This window comes from Lissotriton vulgaris, chromosome 1_1 (assembly GCF_964263255.1).
Source record: "Lissotriton vulgaris chromosome 1_1, aLisVul1.2, whole genome shotgun sequence".
NCBI lineage: Eukaryota > Metazoa > Chordata > Amphibia > Caudata > Salamandridae > Lissotriton > Lissotriton vulgaris.
The window spans coordinates 2,101,982,422-2,102,003,009 of NC_141685.1; the positions used below are offsets into that span (position 1 = coordinate 2,101,982,422).

Sequence of the window (20,588 nt, forward strand, 5' to 3'; positions counted from 1 at the left end):
ACCAAATTGCGATCTCACTCTATGCCAATGATTCAACGCTATATGTTACAGACCCGCAACAAAACTTAAACCCCTTATTGCGAGACTTCTTGGTGTTTGGTAGATTGCCGGGGGTACAAATCAACTGGGGAAAATCACAATTCTTCCCACTTACGCCCGCAGTTCCAGAGTTCCACTCGGATTACCCCCTCGAATGGTGTCATTCTGATCTCCGCTACTTAGGGATTCAAGTATCTAGGGACAGGGATGAGACGCTCAAACTCAACTATGGCACTGCGATTACTAAATTGACCTCCAGTGTTACGCGTTGGATCTCCCTAACCTTATCAATGGCGGGCAGAGCCTCGCTCATTAAAATGGTGCTACTGCCACGCTTCTTATATCTCTTACTAAACATCCCATATTATCCAGGTACTTTTTTCTTTAAAACATTAAGAACGGAACTGATTCGATTGTTCTGGGGGGGGGAAAGCAACCACGGCTTAAATGGTCGGTCCTAGCGCAGCCCTATGATAAAGGAGGCTTTGATATCCCCGATTTTGAAGTGTACTATATGAGTGCGCAGGCCCATTATGCCTATCACTGGATGGCACCTACGCCCTGTATCAGCAAAACAAGTAAAAGTCCCTGTTTAAACCGTGGCAGGCTAGAATGGCTGAGCAAAAAATTGCTAAATGGGGTCAGGGATAGGGGAAGAGTAATTACCTCTATCTATTTAACCAATAAAACATATACACGCAAGGCAAAGTGGACCTAGACACAAAGTTATATCAAAGTGAAAATATACTCAATAGGGCAGTTTTTTGTTGGTTAAAAAATATCATGAAATTTATTTATCACCTCCCAGCATGGGTTACATTCTAAAACTTAATAACAACATTATAATTTAAAAACCACCAGCGGTGGTAAAACAATGAATCAATATACAGTCAAAAAGTGAACAAAAACAGCCGACGCAGCGTTTCGGTGTTTTCTAGATTTTGACACCTTCTTCAGGACATTTGCAACATTTTGACTCAGTATCTATAAAATTAAAACAATATATTTTTATTTTCTTAAAAGAATGTTTTGAGAAAAAACCACAACTACTTCGTATTGCCACTGCCTTGCTCGAGGTTATACATAGCTAGTAGTAGCTACTGCGAGACTTCTTGGTGTTTGGTGTTAGTAGCTACTAGCTATGTATAACCTCGAGCAAGGCAGTGGCAATACGAAGTAGTTGTGGTTTTTTCTCAAAACATTCTTTTAAGAAAATAAAAATATATTGTTTTAATTTTAGAGATACTGAGTCAAAATGTTGCAAATGTCCTGAAGAAGGTGTCAAAATCTAGAAAACACCGAAACGCTGCGTCGACTGTTTTTGTTCACTTTTTGACTGTATATTGATTCATTGTTTTACCACCGCTGGTGGTTTTTAAATTATAATGTTGTTATTAAGTTTTAGAATGTAACCCATGCTGGGAGGTGATAAATAAATTTCATGATATTTTTTAACCGACAAAAAACTGCCCTACTGAGTATATTTTCACGTTGATATAACTTTGTGTCTAGGTCCACTTTGCCTTGCGTGTATATGTTTTATTGGTTAAATAGATAGGGGTAATTACTCTTCCCCCTATCCCTGACCCCATTTAGCAATTTTATGCTCAGCCATTCTAGCCTGCCACGGTTTAAACAGGGACTTTTACTTGTTTTGCTGATGTCACTATCCCCCTCCCTGACATACACTACAGGGGTACCTCCTTTCTTTACTACCTACGCCCTGTATGCCTCAAATAGCGGTGGAGGATTGGGTGGCATATCCCCTCCCCCTGAATGGCCGTATACATGGCCCTATCGAGGCCTTAGAGACACCGCCCACAACAGTGACATGCATGATTGACGCTTGGAGAAGAGTTGCGAAGCTTTTACAAACTACATTGTTATATTCGGCACGAATGCCCCTGACTTACCATCCCAAATTGAGGTTGTTACAGGAAAGGGGGTTCCAAACATTGTGCCGGCGCCTTAAGGTAGCTACTTGGGACGATCTGTTCCTGGGGGGCAGTTTCGGTCCATGGACATGTTTTTTAAAGATATACGTCCCACACCACTTGAGATCTTTTATTATGTACGGTTGAGACAGGGAATTAGGGATGTCTTACCGGACTTTCCCCGGGAGCCTGAGAATTTATCTCCACTGCACTGCATGCTAGGATCAGCAGATGGGATGCACTTGGTATCTAGTATTTATTGTAGTATTAGGACGCAGCGGCAGGGGATTGAGGGAACAGCTCGCGTGCGATGGGGTGAGGATATGGGTAAGGAGGTCTCTGATGCACACTGAAGCTATTTTTGAGGAATTACAGCAAACATATCGTCTAGCTGCAGACTCAAGGTTATTCATTATAGGTTCTTGCAGAGACTGTATTACACACCGGCTAAGAAATATAGGTTTCAATTGTCTGACAATGATAGATGCAAAAGGTGTCTGGGCGAAGGAGCTGGATTTATGCATCTGGCGTGGGAGTGTGCACATACCCAAGCAATGTAGGAAGTTCCTTGACATTGTCCTACTGCTGGCAAAATGAAGACTGGCATGCCGCTGGGGTAGGGGGAGAGCCCCGAAGTTTAAGGACTGGCTCAATGATGCCATGTATTGTCAAGAGGAAACTGCCATTTATGCTGAAACGCAACCGATGGCGAGCAGGCCTAGAGATATATGGGGGCCACTGCAAACTTAGCTTCTAAGTACTGCGGAGTCGGACTCGGAGAGATCGTTGCATGGTAGGGCCCCAGAAGAGGGGGGTGGAGAGGAAGTGGCCTTAATGTCATAGCATGGACTCATTAGCCTATATCATGCTACTTATGGATATGTTATGTATGGAATCATGGTGGGTGTGGCACTGTTCTGAAGGAAGGGGGATGTTCCAGGATAACAGTTATAACGATCTATAATGCTATGAAATGTCTTTTCCTTACCGATTTCTATATATGCTAAGCTTGCAATGTGAACTCTGACTTGTTCTTACCCTTGCTGGATTGGACTCTTTGGACCTGTAAGTTGCTGTTGAAGTCGGTACCATGCACAGCTTAAATTTTAATACTTCTTGATCTGCTCTAATGCTCTCTCTTGCCTACCATCCATTACCCTGCAGTGGTTACTCATTTGTATCTTACGATCTTTACTAGTAACGCATACTCTCATGTCATATGGTCAGTGGTATACACAGATAGCGGCGTTTCCAAAAGTCTGTAAGTGGTGTGGTTGGAGCTCAGTCGGACAGATTTAGGACTCCTATTTCAGGGACTTAATTCCCTGCCCATATATTCATGCATTGGACACTAGATCGCTAAGAAATCATCCATCTATTTAACTAAATGTTTAGCTATCCTTTCCATTGCCATGGTTTCCCACTTTTTGCTATACCATAGATTTAATAAATGTAGGGAGCTTCGTTTCTACATGTGTCCTACCACTATTTTTGTAGGGACCAACAGTTGAAAGATCAGGGACCATTCTTAGTGCCCCTATTTTTCTGGTTCTATCCCTATTATCACTATTTTTGGATATTTGGGACTGGGAAGAGTATCAGGCCATTCACTGAAGCCAACATTTCCTTCTAGGAAAGTGAAATTGTCAAACTTTCCCACCAGATGTGCATGGGATCCCCTTTGTTGCCAAACCGCCTTCATCACAGTTCAGGCACTATGCATACATTTTGTTCAACCTATGCACGGATAGATTATATTGCATCCTTATTCTAATGGATGGTTTCCCTGTGTTGGATCGAGTCTGAATGGATCTCGCCATAGACCATCCCACGTTCTCTCTGGGAGTCTCTGCCCACCAGGTCCTCCCAGTCTCTGTGGCCCTGGAGAGTTTAAAAAGAGTTTATGCAATTTTGATCTCACACCTTTAGAGTTATCCATTGTCATTATTACCTTTTCAAATTTCACTAACTCTCTGGGGGCTCCAAGTGTATTCCTACTCAGTCACCCACATACTTTTTTACCGCTGTTGACGGATCTAATTTTGCTCTTGTTTTACAGACTGACCATTGTCCTACATGCTTCTTCCTGCCAAGCTTACTAGGCCATGCCTACACTAGCTGGGTAAAAGTCTTCATTATCATGAGTGGGCGCTGAATGCCGTACTGGTGATCTGGCTACTATACAATCTCTGTGGCCGATACAATTTCCACAGCCATGATACTTTCCACAGTGCCCCCCCCCCCCCCCCCCCACTGCCGCACCGTGTCCATAAGTACCCAGTGTCTGCTTTAATATCTCAGTAACCACTTTTTAATAGTTCCAATTTTTGACACCTAGAATCAAGTTCGAATGTCTGGAAACTTAAGCCACTTTTTTTGTACATTTTCAGGATTTCCCAATTTACTCATGCAGCTTTCTCTTGCCAAATAAAATGTAACAGTGTCCTTTGTATCGTGCATAAAGTCATGTGAGCACTCGCAAAAGTCTGGGAATTACAAGTATTTTTGTGATAATGCTTCCGAACAATTATATGTGAACAATGGATACAACCTTAGTAGGTCTATGCAATTTTGCATGGGAAAGGGAGTTACTCTTATAGACAGCTGAGGTTGTTGCAGTGAAAGAAAGGGAAATTCCTATCACCTAATGCCCAGAACATATTGTTTGGGGTTAAGAACAGGATTTCATGTCTATTTTGTCCATTGGACAAGCAGAAAAAAACTAGGCTGCCAATATACAGTGTACTGTATGATATAGAGGTGGGCGAGCTACTAAAAGCTCGAGCCTGAAGCATGACTCTGGCTCAACTCGAGGTCTTGTTGTAACCCATAATGGGGGGAGTGGTCATGTGGCTTCTACTTGCCTCCCACCCCGTACCCTGGATGTGTTAGGGACAGAGTTGCGGACTTCGGACCAGACTAACCCAATTCAAGTCTGAATGTCGGCTCAACAACCCTTAATTTCACTCATCCTTATAAACAATGAATGGTGACCTTTTGTAATGTAACGGATGCTTACGTAAAGAGCTCCAATACCTTTGGGTGGAGTTCTCGCTATGTACAAACTGCTGAAAGGTGCACAAAGAGAGAAAAAAATGAAGCCTTAACATACCAAATACTCTGTAATAATGTGGGCTAGTACAGGGTTAACATGGCAATTGCATGCCTTAGTTCACTAAAGGTTCATGTTTATAAATCATCACTTTCGGTAAAGTACTTTCCAGTTTAGTGCTATAATGTGGTGGATTTATGTCAAAGCACCAACACGTAAACGAAATAAACTTTTTAGAATTTGAGACACTTAATCATATTTTACGTGATGTTTAGTCTATAATTTACATAGCAAACATTTCAGGGCTTGGCTCATGCACAGAAAGATATGAAGCAAACCCTTGACTTGGCTCAGGGTTGACTCGCCCCATTAATCTGTTGGCTCGCCACCTCTGGTACGATATACAAAAGAGAACTGTCTGCTGATAAGGCAAGATATACAGCAATATAAATAAGATGTTCAGAATTGTAGTTGTAGTTCATACATACAAAGATTTTACTCCAAAGACAAGTGCTCTAAGCAAATGCATTAAACTATAAGCTCAGCATGCATCACTGACAGTGATTACAATATAAAAAATTTGAGACTGTAAAGTGTTGAATACTTTTTGGTAGGCAGGGCAGAGAAACACCCAATATGTATCTATTTAATTGCAAAACTACATAGCATTTCTAGAAACACACTTGTAGGTCTCACCAGAGTTCTTAATGATTACTTGAGCATCCAGGTAGATTAAGTGACCTTATGGTTGGTGTGATTTTAATTCCCAAGTTCAAGCCTAAAAGGTAGTTATTTAAATATCTTTCATGAGGAAAATAGAGTTTAGGAATTATGGTGGTTCATAAGATTATATTTGTGTAATTGATGGAAGGATAAAAGAGATCAAGAACAGAGGAAGTGATCAGAGGCGCTGAATGAAACTAAGGATCCACCCTCACCACACATCAGCCTAGGTGGACCATTATGTTTTGCTGCAGAGACTCAGGGATTATAACTCCACTCTCTGCCACAGTGGTGTTAAGGGGTAATTTTAAGGGGTAAGGAGAATTGGGAGTTATGCTTGCATTGGGATAGCAGCAGTGCGTTTCAGGGATTCAAGTCTAAATCTAGGTTCTGTATAGCATGGGGGAATCAATCATGTCCTTTAAAACAATTTGAGCTAAACGTACATTCTTTGTTATGGGAAAAACTGAAAGAATCAAACAAATAAACATCAAGAAAGCAATAAGGGCATATAGAAAAATGCTAAACTTACTCCTAATACATTTTAATATTGAACTATTCTAGGAACCTAGGTCTTTTATAACCAATTTCTATCATAACAAAAAATCTATTTCTTGTCTCCATTAACTTCAATCCTCCAGAATCCAACTATTTTCACTGACATAAGGTGGATCATAATTTGAGAAAAAAGAGCCCATTGAGGTGTCCTAGAATCTACATACTCTTAAAGATGTCAATATTAACAAGCACTTGCAATGCAATTGGTCTCGCCTTTGGGACTTTATATGTATTTAGCTATGCAGCACATTAGCTTGGGTGCTGAAACATCTACTGTTCTTTAACATGGAGGGAAAGTAAGCACCAAACTGCGGAAAACACCAGGTATGGGAACACATGGAGAAAAATACTGCCTATCAGCGGGAAATAGTATAGTGGAAAGCTCTGTATTTAATACAAAATTGGGGCCTTCGGTGTTCATATCACTGAAAATACAAGATTTGAAAAAAATATTGTTTACAGGTGCTTGTGGGAGACCAGTTTCTATTGCCTGGAATCTAGGAAATGCTAAAGTGATTCTGGTATTTATTCTGACCACTGCTGGTCGTTTTCTATCACGACAGTTAAATAGAGGCAGCTGCCAGAAAATTAAATAAGGAAAGTCCCTAAGCAGAAAGCAATTCTGGTATTTTACTGACCTCTACTAGTCGTTTTCTATCAAGACAATTAAATAAAGGCAGTTGAAAATAAAAAATAGTCCCTAAGCAAAAGTAGAAGGAGACAAGTCCTGGGGCTGATCTCCAAAGCCCACAAAGTACATACAACAGATCTTCCAAACAGTGCAAGCACTGTCTAGGTTCGACCTAAAAAATGTAAAGAACAAAAATGAGACTTATGATTAGGGGGGAAAGAATGACAAATATGGTCAGCTTTTCCACTGGATCATTCACAGGCTTAAAACTAAGCCTGGGCGTAGTTCGCGTAGCCGCACTCCGCGAGCTACGCGAAGATGCACTTGCACTCCGCGAACTACGCATAGCTCCGCGAGCATGCGTAGTAGCTTGCTGGACCAGTTCGCAAGCCATTTTTCGTCTTCGGGAGCGCCGTGGAACTCTGGAACCTGCTCAACACCACATCCCCAGACGTCGCCTTCCTCACGGAAACATGGATGAACGCCTCCTCAGCGCCCGACATCGCCGTCACCATCCCGGACGGATACAAGATCACCCGGAGAGACCGCGTCAACGAGACAGGAGGAGGCATCGCCAACGTCCACAAGAACACCATCCGCATCACGACCAACTCAGACGACACCCTCACAGCCGCTTAACATCTTCACTTCCAGATACACACCGACCCCAAGACCACACTCAGAGGCACCCTCATCTACAGACCCCCAGGACCTCGCACACAATTCAGCGAAGACATCGCAGACTTCATCAGCCCGCACGCCCTCGCCTCCGCTGACTACATCCTCCTTGGGGACCTCAACTTCCACCTGGAGAACAACAACGACAACCAACACCACCACCACCCTGATGGACAACCTCGCCAACCTCGGACTCATGCAACTGGTGAACACCCCCACCCACTACGCCGGACACACGCTTGACCCAGTCTTCTCCTCCAGCAAGTACATCTCCTTCAGCCACTCCACCGGGCTCCACAGGACAGACCACAGCTGCGTCCACTTCAGCTTCAGAAAGACCACGACTCACCACCACCCGCAACAGGTTCCCCGCAGGAACTGGAACAAGATCACCACCGACCAGCTCACCACTTCACTGAGCCAGAACCCACCCGCCAGCTCAACGGACCCCAACCAAGCAGCCAACAACCTCACACAGTGGATCACCAATTGCGCTCGCCCAACCAGCCTCGACCACTCGCAGTCCGGCTTCCGCACCAACCACAGCACCGAGACCGCCCTCATCGCAGCCACTGACGACATCCGAGCCCTGCTCGACAACTGGGAAACAGCAGCCCTCATCCTCCTGGACCTCTCCGCAGCATTCGATACGGTCTGCCACCGCACCCTAGTGCAGCGCCTCAGCAACATCGGAATCCAAGAGAAGGCACTGGAGTGGATCATCTCGTTCCTCACCGGAAGAACCCAGAGAGTCCGCCTCCCCCCGTACAGATTCAAGGCCACCGAAGTCATATGCGGCGTACCACAAGGATCATCACTCAGCCCCACCCACTTCAACGTCTACATGAGCCCCCTCGCAGCCATCGTACGCCAACACAACCTCAACATCATCTCCTACGCCGATGACACCCAGCTGATCCTCTCCCTCACCAACGACCCAGGAACTGCCAGAACCAACCTACACGAAGGGATGAAAGACGTAGTCGAGTGGATGAGGAACAGCCGCCTGAAACTGAACTCAGACAAGACGGAAGTCCTCATCCTTGGATCATCACCCTCCGCCTGGGACGACTCCTGGTGGCCCCCTGCCCTGGGCAGCGCACCCGTCCCAAACCAGCGGACCACGCACGCAACCTGGGCTTCATCCTGGACTCCTCCCTCTCGATGACCAGACAAGTCAACGCCGTCTCATCATCATGCTTCAACATCCTACGCATGCTCCGAAAGATCTTCCCATGGCTCGCCACCGAAACCAGGAAGACGGTCACACCGGCACTCTTCATCAGTCGAATGGACTACGGAAACACCCTCTATACCGGAACCACAGCCAAACTCCAGAAAAGACTCTAACACATCCAGAACGCCTCCGCACGACTCATCTTGGACATCACCCGACACAGCCACATCTCCGGACACCTGAGAGACCTTCACTGGCTCCTTGTCAGCAAGAGAATCACGTTCCAACTCCTCACCCACGCACACAAGGCCCTCCACGACCTGGGCCCCAGGTACCTCAACAACCACCTGACCTTCTACACTCCCACCCGCCAGCTACGATCGACCAGCCACGCCCTCGCCGCCGTGCCACGCATCCGAAGATCCACCATGGGAGGAAGATCCTTCTCCTACCTGGCAGCCAAGACTTGGAACTCCCTCCCCATCCACCTCCGCCTGACCCAAGACCACCTCTGCTTTTCAGGAAGCAACTCAAGACATGGCTGTTCGAGCAGTAGCGGACCCCCCTCCCCCAAGTGCCTTGAGACCCTCTGGTTGAGTAGCGCGCTATACAAATATCCTGATTGATTGATTGATTGATTGCCTGCATGCTCGGGATGTGTAGCGCGCGAAGTTACCCATGAGGTTTGTCCCGCCCGCTCGCGTCCCCTTATTTCCGGTCACTACTAACGTGTTCGCGAGTTATTCTGTGCCAGATTGCAGTTTCTGCGTGTTCGGCAACTCGATCTTACCGACAAGCATCCTCGCGCACGCGAAAATGCTATTGAGCGCGCGAGAACTACGCTACGCAGCAGTTTGCGGAGTATTCAACAACTTCGCGTTCTCCGCGGAGCACGGAGTTGCCGAAACTCCGCAAACTCCGCGAACGGAGCGTAGTACTTCGCCCAGGGTTACTTAAAACCAGGTGCATTGAGTCGTTTTTAAAGTTCAATATAATAATATAAATTAAAGACTTATTTTATCGTCCATTTTAAAATTGTGATTACCTTTTAATACTGTTTGGCTAACCTTAGGCTACATACATCCATTTAAGTATGCTAGTACCACACTGTTTAAACAGGGCACTAATCTTTGGCTTGTAAGTGGAAAATGGATTAAGCTCTGGGTATATCATCATCTTGAAATATGGTCTTTTTGAACATCTTCCTAACTTTATCAATATATACTTTAATGTACAAGGGGGAGGGAGCACACCGCCTCTCATTCCAGCAGTTCTCCCCATTGCATTCTAGTAAATGCAGTACGCTCACTTCAAAGTTAATGTAGTTTTTTACTAAAGTTGGTGCAGGTAGTGCTGTTATCTTTAGAAACATGCTTCTGGGTTTAGCCCTTCATTATTAGAGTAGAAGTAGTAGAGAGCATAGTAAACTAATCTGGAGTTGCTGAAATGCTGCCCAAATCTTCATAAGGCACAGTAGAATGCCACAGGAAAACAGGTGCATCCCAGGTGAGCTTGTCAGCTTGTTGGCTCAAGGAAGCCTGTTAAACACTAGGGGGGAGGGAGCAAACTGCCTCTCATCCCAGCAAAGTTCACCCATTGATTATAGTAAATGCAGTATTCTTACTTCAACGTTGATTTTGTTTTTCACCAAAGTTGGTGCAGGAAGTGCTGTTATCTTTACAATGGTGTTTCTAGGTTTAGCTCTTTATCAGTAGGGATTAGAAGTATACATTAGCAAAGGAAGACAGACTGGTATCACTCTAAAAGAGAGTTATAACCAAGCAGGGAAAGAGGTTTATAATGAAACAATAACTTTAAACAAGAAGGAAAAGGTCTTGATGCAGGATAAACTATAAATGTACAAAACCAATGTTGATCAACACTAAACATAGCGTATTGTACAAAGCGGCTGAACTTTTACAATTGTATTCAACTGGCCTATTTGTTTCGGATTAGTGACCTTACTGTTTCTACTGTCGAATGCTTTTCCAGTAAAGCTTCTTGAACAGTGTAAAACACAAAGCATTGCATAACCAAGGAACACTTTAGTTACCCGAGGTCAAATCTGGCATGCAGTCGTTAACCTTGTCCTCGTCGTCACTGACATCTATTAATATCTTCCTCTGATCAGATAAAGCTTTGGATGCTGCGAGTCTCCGGCAGCGAGTGCCCAGGTCATTGTCTTTAAAACCTGTAATTTTACCCAATTCTGCAAAGCAGAGAGAAACACAAGGGGAAAGTTAAGCCTAAGATTTTCCAACAAAGAGTTCTACAAAGCAAAATACTTACACAAATAATTGTTTAGTCACCTCATTCTTAACTGTCAAGAGGTCAATGAAAGCAGATATGGTCGGGCTGCAATCCAAACTTTGAAAACAAAATGCAGAACTGTCAATTCTTAACTACATTCAATGAATCATTCGCATGAAAGCTAGTATCTGCAGAGGAGTACGCTCCTTCTGAATGTCAACTACTTCAGTATGTGTGACTCAAGATGGTTGCTTTGCTACCGTAGTCACTCCACAGCTGCGGAACGTAGAAGTCTTGGTTCTGACAATTATCAGGCTATTATTGGTGAATAGTTGGTGGATATGTGGGGTGGGATGTTTTTGAGTATGTTGCTGTGCAAGATTTTTGCAATGTATGATTTGTATATGTGCTTGCATGAGTTCCTATATGCAAGGTAGGAATGTTCTATAAAATGGTAAGTGAAGTGTAAAAATTGAATCTCAGGAAAAGGAATTCCCTTACATGGCCTGATACTCTGTTTATACACTTTGAAGACGGATTTGTCCCGAAGTCAAGCATGGCGACGGAGGCCGACTGAGGAAGCCATTGTCCGGCCCAACACCTCCGAAATGTCCAGAGCAGAGCGGAGAATAAACGCCGCTAGTTCCTGGCCATCCAAAGCATGATGTCGTTAAGTCCACCTGAACAGCCTCCTGGGAAGCCGCGGAACCCAGAGACTCAGCCGAGTCTCGCCAAAACACACAAGGTGTTAAGGGCGCTGGTCGAGGCGAACAGATTGCGCCCCCAAGAGTCCAGCCAGCGGGCCTCCCGGGACGGCAGAGTCAACAGTGGCTGCAGGGAGAGAAAAGCAGTCCTGAAGAGTGCACTGGCAGCAGAGGGATGGAGGGAGAGGCATGCTGGGTCAGGTGGCGCCGGAAGGTGATGGTGCAGAAGGTGTTGAGGCACCCGATCTCCCGAGGCAGGATGCCTCCAAGCTCCCTCCAGAGTAGAAAGGATTGAGCCCTCAAAGGGGAGTAAGCTCTCCTTCCCAGCAGAGCCCTGGAGGAGTACCTCCAAGAGATGGTTCGCCGGAAAATGAGTAAACGAGTCCCCCATGCGCAGAATGCCTACAGCTGTGGACACCCGCCTCTGTAGGGCCCTGCGGAGAAGAAATCAGCTCCTTCGTGGGTGACAGCTGTAGACTAAGACAGCCGTCCCCGAAGTCAAGCGAGACGGGCAAGGGCCAGCTGGGAAAGCCAGAAGGAACCTTAGAATGGGGTACCTGCCGCTCCTACGACGAGCAACTCGGCCTCAGGAATGGCGGGGAGCCACCCTTCGACGCCAGTGAAAAAGACACCACGCGGCGATCAGTCTCCAGGGAAGAGGACACCAAAATGCAGTCAGCCTTCGGAGAAGAGGGAGCGTCCGAAGACAAATCCGCTGCACGACCTCTGTGTGGAGCTGTGGAGTCCACACGTTGAGGTAGGACGCCAGCCCCATCCGGCGCCGAAGGAGAGACCGGATAGGGCTCCTCCAAGTCACACCGCACCGGGGACCGGAGTGGGGCCGAAGCTGAAGGTGGCCATAGGGTGGCACCGGAGCGGCGCCGACTTGACCTCCGTCGAGGCAGCCGCCTGTGTGGAGGGACGAGAGGGACCAGGGGAGTGACCCAAAGTCCTGCGCCAGCCTCGGCCCAGAATGTAGCGGAGGCAGTCCAGCAACCCATGTGGAGGTGCCATAGACGACTTAACCTCCCACTCCCCCTCCGACGAGGCAGCCGCCTGCGGGGAGGAACGGGAAAGGCCCGGAGGGGGACAAGGAATCCCTATTCCTCCTCGGCCCAGAGTGGGATGAGGAGAGGTCACCGATCCTTGTGGCGCTGCCCGAAGCAGACACCGGCACCTGGACGGCGTCAGCTCAGCCTTGGACGAGGCCTTTGTCTGCCCAGAGGCCCGAGCGAGGCTGGGGATGCGAACCGAGCCGTGGCGACCTCCCGCAGCACCACAGAGACTCCTGCGGCAGTTTGCAGCGAGGAGGAGGGGCGGTGGCGCGAAGGAAGACCCTAGAGGGGCCAGATCCCAACAGCACCACAACCTCCAAGCCTGGATTCGAACCAGTCATCGCCAGGGCCGGAGCTGTCGGCGGCGCCGGGGAGGGCCCCGCACGAAGCGAGGGATCCGTCGGCACCCCAGAAGGGGTAGGAAGAGGAGAAGCCAGCGAGGCCCGCAAAGCAGCCGCGTATGTCTCCATCTGAACTCTCGACCCCCCCTCCCCGGGAAACGGTGGATAGGAGGACGACACGTGGGACCACATCACCCGCAGAGAGCCCACACCCCTGGAAGGCCGAAGACCAGCCCCGGGGACAAACTGCGACACTTACCCACCAGGGAGCGACGCTCTCGCAACATCGGAGAAAGACGAGGACCACGGCCGTATCTGAAGCCGTCTGCCGAAGCTGATCCCTGGGGAGGAGGTCGATCTGGAGAGACGATCAGATAAAAGTTTCAAGCGGCGCTCCCGCCGAGACTTCGGCTTCAACTGTTGACACGCCTCACAATCAGTGGTGCTGTGATCCTCCCCCAAACACCACATACAAAGGAGATGAGGGTCTGTCGCCGACATAGGACGCCCTCACGATGTATAAGTTTTGATGCCCGAAGGCATTCGCACACTGTTCCACTAGATAAAAGACAATTGGTGAAGAAAAAAGGGGGCCCAAATAGGCCTGCAGCAAGGCTGGATCGGCGTTGCACGCAGAAAAGGAAAAAAACTGACGTAGGCATACCGGGGTGGGGCTTATGTGACCTCGCTGACGTCACATGCGCGGACGATGCCTGGACGGAGTCTCGTGATGTCGCTCCACCCCCGGCGCGCAGGGATGCTGTGGCAAAAAGGTTTCGGATCCAGTCTCACGCCTGTGGATAATTCTACGTGAAGGAATCTGCGGCTAGTAGTCTCTATCAGATATTTACTTTAACTTGTGGGGTGCCACAGGGATCGCCTCTTAATTCAACGTTCTTTAACTTGTATGTCTTAGGCAGCTTATTTAGTCTATTGATTTTAGCATATCCTCTTACACTGATGATCAGATCATTGTAACAGTGACCGGTGATATCCACTCAATTGCCCAAACGTTTTAAGAACTGTATGCTGGCTATCAGCAATTGGATGAAGGATTTTCTTTTAATTAAATGCTGACAAAACAGAGGCCCTCATTTTTGGATGCCATCACTTTATTTGGCCTAACAACTGGGACCAGTCCTTTCGGCTCTCGTCCTACTCCAGCCAAGTCGGCTGAAATCAGCCGGATAATGATTGCTGAAAATCTTGCTTTTAATACTAAAATAAAACAGAATGTCTATTCCTGCTTCAACATCATTCGATCTCTGAAGAAAATGTTTCCATTCATCCCAGAGATGGATTGGAAAACAGTCACTGTGGCACTGACTTCTTCTAGGTTGGACTATTGGAATTTGTTTGATCTTAACATCAATCAAAGCTCTTTAACCAAATTGCAAACAGTACATACATTGTGCAGCAGCCCAACTCATTCTTGATATTTCTTCCTGTCCATCCATTTCTAAGGAGTGAGGAGCTTTAAAAAATTGCCCTGGCTTCCAGTGAGGAAGAGAATTTCTTTTAAAACCCAGAGTATTGCGCATCAAACTTGTCATAGTCGGGGCAACAATTTTTTAGGCTCAAGTTTCAGTGGTACCTTCCTAGCAGAACTTTGTGCATGTTGCAGAGCAGACTATTTTTAGTACTAAGATTTTGTTAGGCAAGATGTGAGGAAGGCTCTTTTCTACATCATAGCTAAACTTTGGAATTCACTTTTTCATTTTATTTCAGAACTAGGTAACCATTTCCTTTTTAGGAAGAATCTGAAAACGTGACTCTTCGCTCTCATTTCTGTCTTTAGTTTCCTCCGTTGGGTTGGTTTTCAGTATTTTAGGGGCTTGATGCCTTAGGGTATTTGTGCCCTTCATAATTTATTTTTAATTTAATTATTAGCTTCTCAAATTACGTTATCTTTCTAGGGAAAGCTAGCGTATTGGGGATTTGAGTGTAAAGTGCCATATTTGTTGATCTCTGAAGTATTCCTTCTCGGTCATCAAAAATGCTTTTGCAACCTTCAAAGGATCTAATTTTACTCTTGTATTACAGATGGACAATGATCTTACATGCTTCTTCCTGACAAGCTCACTAGGCCTTGCTTACACCAGCCAGAATTTTTTTTTATCATCATGAATGAGCATTAGCTGGAAAGGCGACATCGCCAGGCTGTGAACGAGTGTAACCTTCCCATATTTCAAATGCCGTACTTGTGATCTGGCTACTATAAATATTGTGTGGCCTCCGCAATTTTAACAGCCAAAGTACTCCCCAAAATGACCTGCCCACCTCTACGCAGTCAAGCGCACCCAGCATCTGCTCTAAAATCTTAGGAAATCCTCTTTGGCAGCTCCAATTTGTGACACTCAGTATTATGTTTTGAAGTCTTGAAACATAGCCCCCTTAACTTTGGGCATTTTCAGGACTTGTCAACTCAATCTATTTCCCTTGCCAAATTAAACTTAGCAGGGTCCTTTGTGTATTTCATAACGTAACGCGAGCATTTTTTATTGGAAGTGCCAGAAACACATACAACAGTCTATGAATTACAATAATTTTAACTGTGTTAATTCTTCTGAACAATGATATGTATACAATAGATTTAACCTTTGTAGGTCTAGGTCAATACATTCTGTTAAGAGAGTTACCCTTATAGACAACTGAGGTTGTTGCAGTGACAAGGGTGTGAAATTCATATCACCCAAGTCATAGAACATATTGTTTGGGGTTAAGGTTAACAGGTTTTCACATTTATTTTGTCCACAGGACAAGTAGATCCAAACTCATACATCATAAGCACATTGACTGCCAATTTACAGTGAAGTGTACAGTATGCTGTTAAGGCAAGATATACATCGATATAAATAAGATGTTCAGAATTTTATATAATGTTAATAAATGCAAAGCCTTTACTCTAAGGGCAAGTGCTCAAAGGAAATGCATTGAACTGTAAGCTCAGCATGCAACACTGAAATTAAATGCAATACAACAACCTGCATATATGAGTGTAAAATTGAACAATTTCAGACTGTAAAGTGTGAACTACTTTTTAGTTGGCAGGTCAGAGAAACAGCCCAGGTATACTCTTCTATTCTGTGGCATAAACTACTTAGCATTTTGAGAAACACATTTGTGGTTCAGACAAGAGTTCATAAAGATTACTTCGGCACCGTGTACATTAAATGCCCTTATGGTTTGAGTGATTTTAATTTTCATGTTCAAGCCTAGAGGTAGGTATTTAAATATCTTTAATGAGGAAAAAAAGAGTTTAAGAGTTATGATCGTTGTTAGTATCAAAAATTGGTCTTTGATGAGGGGGCAGAGCAGCTAGCTCGTGACCGTTATGGACGCTTGAGCCCTGTGCTCCGTGGCGCTGACAACTATCCTTCCAGAATCCGGCAGCTTTTGCAAATTGTAAGCTCACCTGACCTTTGCCCCGACCAGCGGACGTGGGAGCGGTTACTGTCGGTGTGTCCCGCGCTACAATCGCGCATTTAAACAGAAGATATCAGAGCACGACATCATCGTGGCTGCAGGGGCGGCTAGTGACATTTGAAAGTGGTAGGGCGTAAACTAATTTGCATATTGCACCGCAGCGAGCGAGCGCAGCAAGCGAGCCGGAACCACCTTGCATCCATCCATACATCATTCATGCATCCACCCATCCATCCACCCACCCATCCTGCATCCATCCATCATTCATTCATGCATCCACCCACCCATCCATCCATCCTGCATCCATCATTCATTCATGCATCCACCCATCCATCCACCCACCCACCCATCCATCCTGCATCCATTCATGCATCCACCCACCCATCCATCCATCCATCCACCCATCCTGCATCCATCCTGCATTCATCATTCATGCATCCACCCACCCATCCATCCTGCATCCATCTTTCATTCATGCATCCACCCACCCATCCTGCATCCATCATTCATTCATGCATTCACCCATCCATCCATCCACCCATCCATCCTGCATCCATCATTCATTCATGCATCCACCCATCCATCCACCCACCCATCCATCCACCCATCCATCCTGCATCCATCATTCATTCATCCACCCATCCATCCATCCACCCACCCATCCATCCATCCATCCACCTATCCATCCTGCATCCATCATTCATTCATGCACTCATCCATCCACCCATCCATCCTGCATCCATGCATCCACCCATCCATCCACTCATCCATCCTGCATCCATCTATACTACTATTATAAAGAGAGAACTTGCACCTTTAGGCAAGGTAAACTCGGGAACCACAGCACCAATCTACACACCCGATACACCGTTGAAATCGGCAGGGTGTGTAGATGGTCATAGGCTTTAAAATTTTTAAAAATAAACGTTATATAAAAAGTAATATTTTTACAAAAAGTAGTTCCCCCCAAAGTAGCGCCGGCCGCAACTGTGCGTCGTCACGTCAGGAGCAGGGGAGGAGCAGCGGACATGGCACGCAAGGGAGGAGCGGTGAAGTGAGGCCAGCGGCGGAGCGGAGAGGCGGATATGGCGCGGGGAGGAGCGGCGGCGGACAGGTGGTGAGTGGCGGAGCGGAGAAATATGTACCGGCGGTGTGAGCAGCAGAGGCAAGGTAAGAATCCGGGGCAGCCAGGGTCGGGGCGGGTGGGCGGGCGGGGCACGGGCTGCTGGGGAATGCCAGGGCAGGCGGGGGTAGGGGAAGCCAGCATTTCAGGTTTGCGTGCTCTCCCGGCCCCCGCCCGCCACAACATTGTCCGGGACACAGACAATGTCGTGGCGGGCGGGGGCCTGGGCGTGAGCACGCAAACCTGAAATGCAGCCCCCAGCCCCCTTCTACCCCAGGCAACGCTGGGACGGGCTGCTAGTCATTCATAAAGGGGTGGGGATCGTGGGGAATAAACATTGCATGTAACACTGACAAACACAAATGTTGCAGAAGGGCAGCAAAACGAGTTGCAGAAGGGCAGCAAAACGAGTCTAAATAAGGGCAGCAAAACGAGTCATTAGCAGTTAGATTGCCGACAAAGCGACACTCATTTGTAGCAGCGCGCCAAAAACCGCCATTCCAAGCGTGTGCATAACGACGTTACTTCCTATAGTGTTTCTTTAATGAGTTAATCAGGTATTTACTTTTCTATCACCACATTTCATAAGCAAACCTGTGCTGCCTAACTGGTGATTGCTACTGCGGCATAATTTAATAAATAAAAATCACTCGGCATCTATATTTCTCAAGGTCGGATTTCACTTTCCGTGTACACTACACTACTACAGTGAACCCGTTTAGTAAACAATGTTCCTTCATAGCACTCTGATCATACCTGAGCTGGTGTGAACGCCGGGTCTCCCTGGCCGAGCGGTTCCTTCGGGACTTGACTGTCGCAGTGTCGCCCTCTCAAGTATTCCTTCCTGGGTCCGGTCAGGTCAGGTCTGAGGTCAAGTCTTCCATCAAACGAACCCCATAAACAAACAGAGGCCGCAGTACGAGGGAGGGAGAGAGCTCTGGCCCCCCAGACAGGGGGTTATGTACCCGGGCTAGGTATTCACCAACCAATCCTGGCGCTGTATGGTGCCCCCCCAGCCAGGATTGGCTGGGGGGGCACCATAAATGCTCGCCCAGTCGCCCTGTACAACCCCGGGGGCTGCCGCCCGCCCCCATGTCCTCTCTCTAAAGGGAAAATCAGGGGGGAAACAATCTGCGCATGCGCGGGCATGTTTGTGCCCAAAAGTCGACATGCGCAGCTTTGGCAGGCCCATCAGGCCCCCACCCCCCCTGCGCACTCCGGGAAAGTCGGGTGTCTCCCGGATTCCCGGCCGGCAGGTAGCGCGATTTAAAAAAAAATTTGTATGTGGTTTAGTGGCGACGCGGTGGGTCCATGGGGCTTAGTGGGGCTACGCCCCTACGCCCCAATGGACGCACCGCGCCTGCGTGGCTGGTAGGCCACACAGCCCCGCACTGAAGTGAGGGCAGCAGCTGGGTGACGTCGCTCTGCGTGCGGCGGATGTTCTCTCCTGGGGGAGCGGGCAGTGGACGATCGGAGCACCCGGCCCTAATGAGCCGCTAATTAATTAACGATTTAGGGAGCAGTTGTACCCTAGTGCCGGGGGCCCTGGGACACCTGAACAGGTAGCGGACCCTGACGGTTTAGAGCGCTTTGCCGGAAGTGAGGAGTGCGAAGAGCCTCATTTGTAGCTACCTATTGGGCGCATCCGACCCATCCTGGACCGGACCACAGGAGCGCGAGAGCACCGTGTGGGGGCCAGTGAGAGCGCTGGGAGTGCCCGGGCGGTCACAGTGCGACGGCGGTGCCCTAGAGTAAGAGAAGGGCATGGTGAAGGTTGGTGGAGCAGAGGAACAGCATGTAAAGATGGGGCCCTAGGCCCGCATGATAGACATAAGTGAGACACAGGACACCAGTAAGGGATGGTAATTCTGGCCTCGAGCACGTGCGCAGGGCCTCTTTTATTAACAGAGTCACCTGACCCAGTGACGTCTGTGGTGGGTGGGTGTTCAGTGTAGGGTTACACTTAGGAACAACTAGACTGTATCCTGGCAGGACACTACACAGCACTGGCGCTCCGGGGCTCGCCCTAGAACAGGCTGTAGTATATGCCGTTTTGGGAGCGGTAGCTGAGGAGGCTATTGCGGGCACTGGGGGCAAAAGTGAATTGAAGCCCAGTCTGAGCACGTCTGCAGGGCAGTTGGAGGGAAGACTTGCAGCGCCCTATGCTCTCCCTCTCCCCTGCCTCCCCGTAAGCTCTGGAGAAATTTGAGGGGATCGGTGGTGACGGTGCAGTGAGGCCTACACAACTTGAAGAGGCGAGGAACGCTCTGGCAGCTCTGTCCCTTTGCATCATTGTAGAACACACGTGTGACGGCGGGCTGGCACCCGCAGGCGGCGTGCGGAGGGAGCCGAGTGGATACCCCTGGGCGATCGGAGGACGACAAGGCTCCGGAAAGACATATTGAGGAGCTGTGGGCGCGGCACTAAGAGGTTCACTGCGCAGGCTGGCCTCTGGTCTGCTCACAGCGGTCGTGTGGCTCGGGATTGGCCGAGAAGCGGGTCCCCACTCTTCTGGCAGTTGGCAACGTCTTACAGCAAGCAACATGAGCAGAGGGGATAAAACACAAACAAAACTCTCCTTTGACCAGAGGAGGTCTGAATCCCATGATGCCACTACAAGCGAGGGAGCAAGGTCTCTGCCTCCGGCGAGTGACGACTCAGACTTGGATATATGTAACCTCCTCAAAGCGATGGAGAAGTCCCTTTAGAGCTGCATCACCTCCCCGGGCACTAAGATGGACGCCCTCACTTATAGGATGGACAAAATGGCGGACAGGCCTGATAAGCACGCAGAACGTCTGGATATGTCGGAATGGCGACTAACTGAGGTGGAAGAAGCACAAACAACACTGGATGCAGATCACAAACAGCTTGGCAGAGTGATTTGCGTTCTACAG

The 20,588-nt window shown here is 47.7% G+C and overlaps 1 protein-coding gene across 1 annotated transcript in view; it reads right to left on the reverse strand.

The window, feature by feature from the left end:
• RAD51AP1 (RAD51 associated protein 1) overlaps positions 1-20,588 on the reverse strand; it is a 260,233-nt gene that overhangs the window by 151,553 nt on the left and 88,092 nt on the right. The window contains exon 7 of the mRNA XM_086921308.1: positions 10,846-11,001. Within this exon, the coding sequence (XP_086777434.1) occupies positions 10,846-11,001 (156 nt within the window). The remainder of the gene's footprint in view (positions 1-10,845; positions 11,002-20,588) is intronic.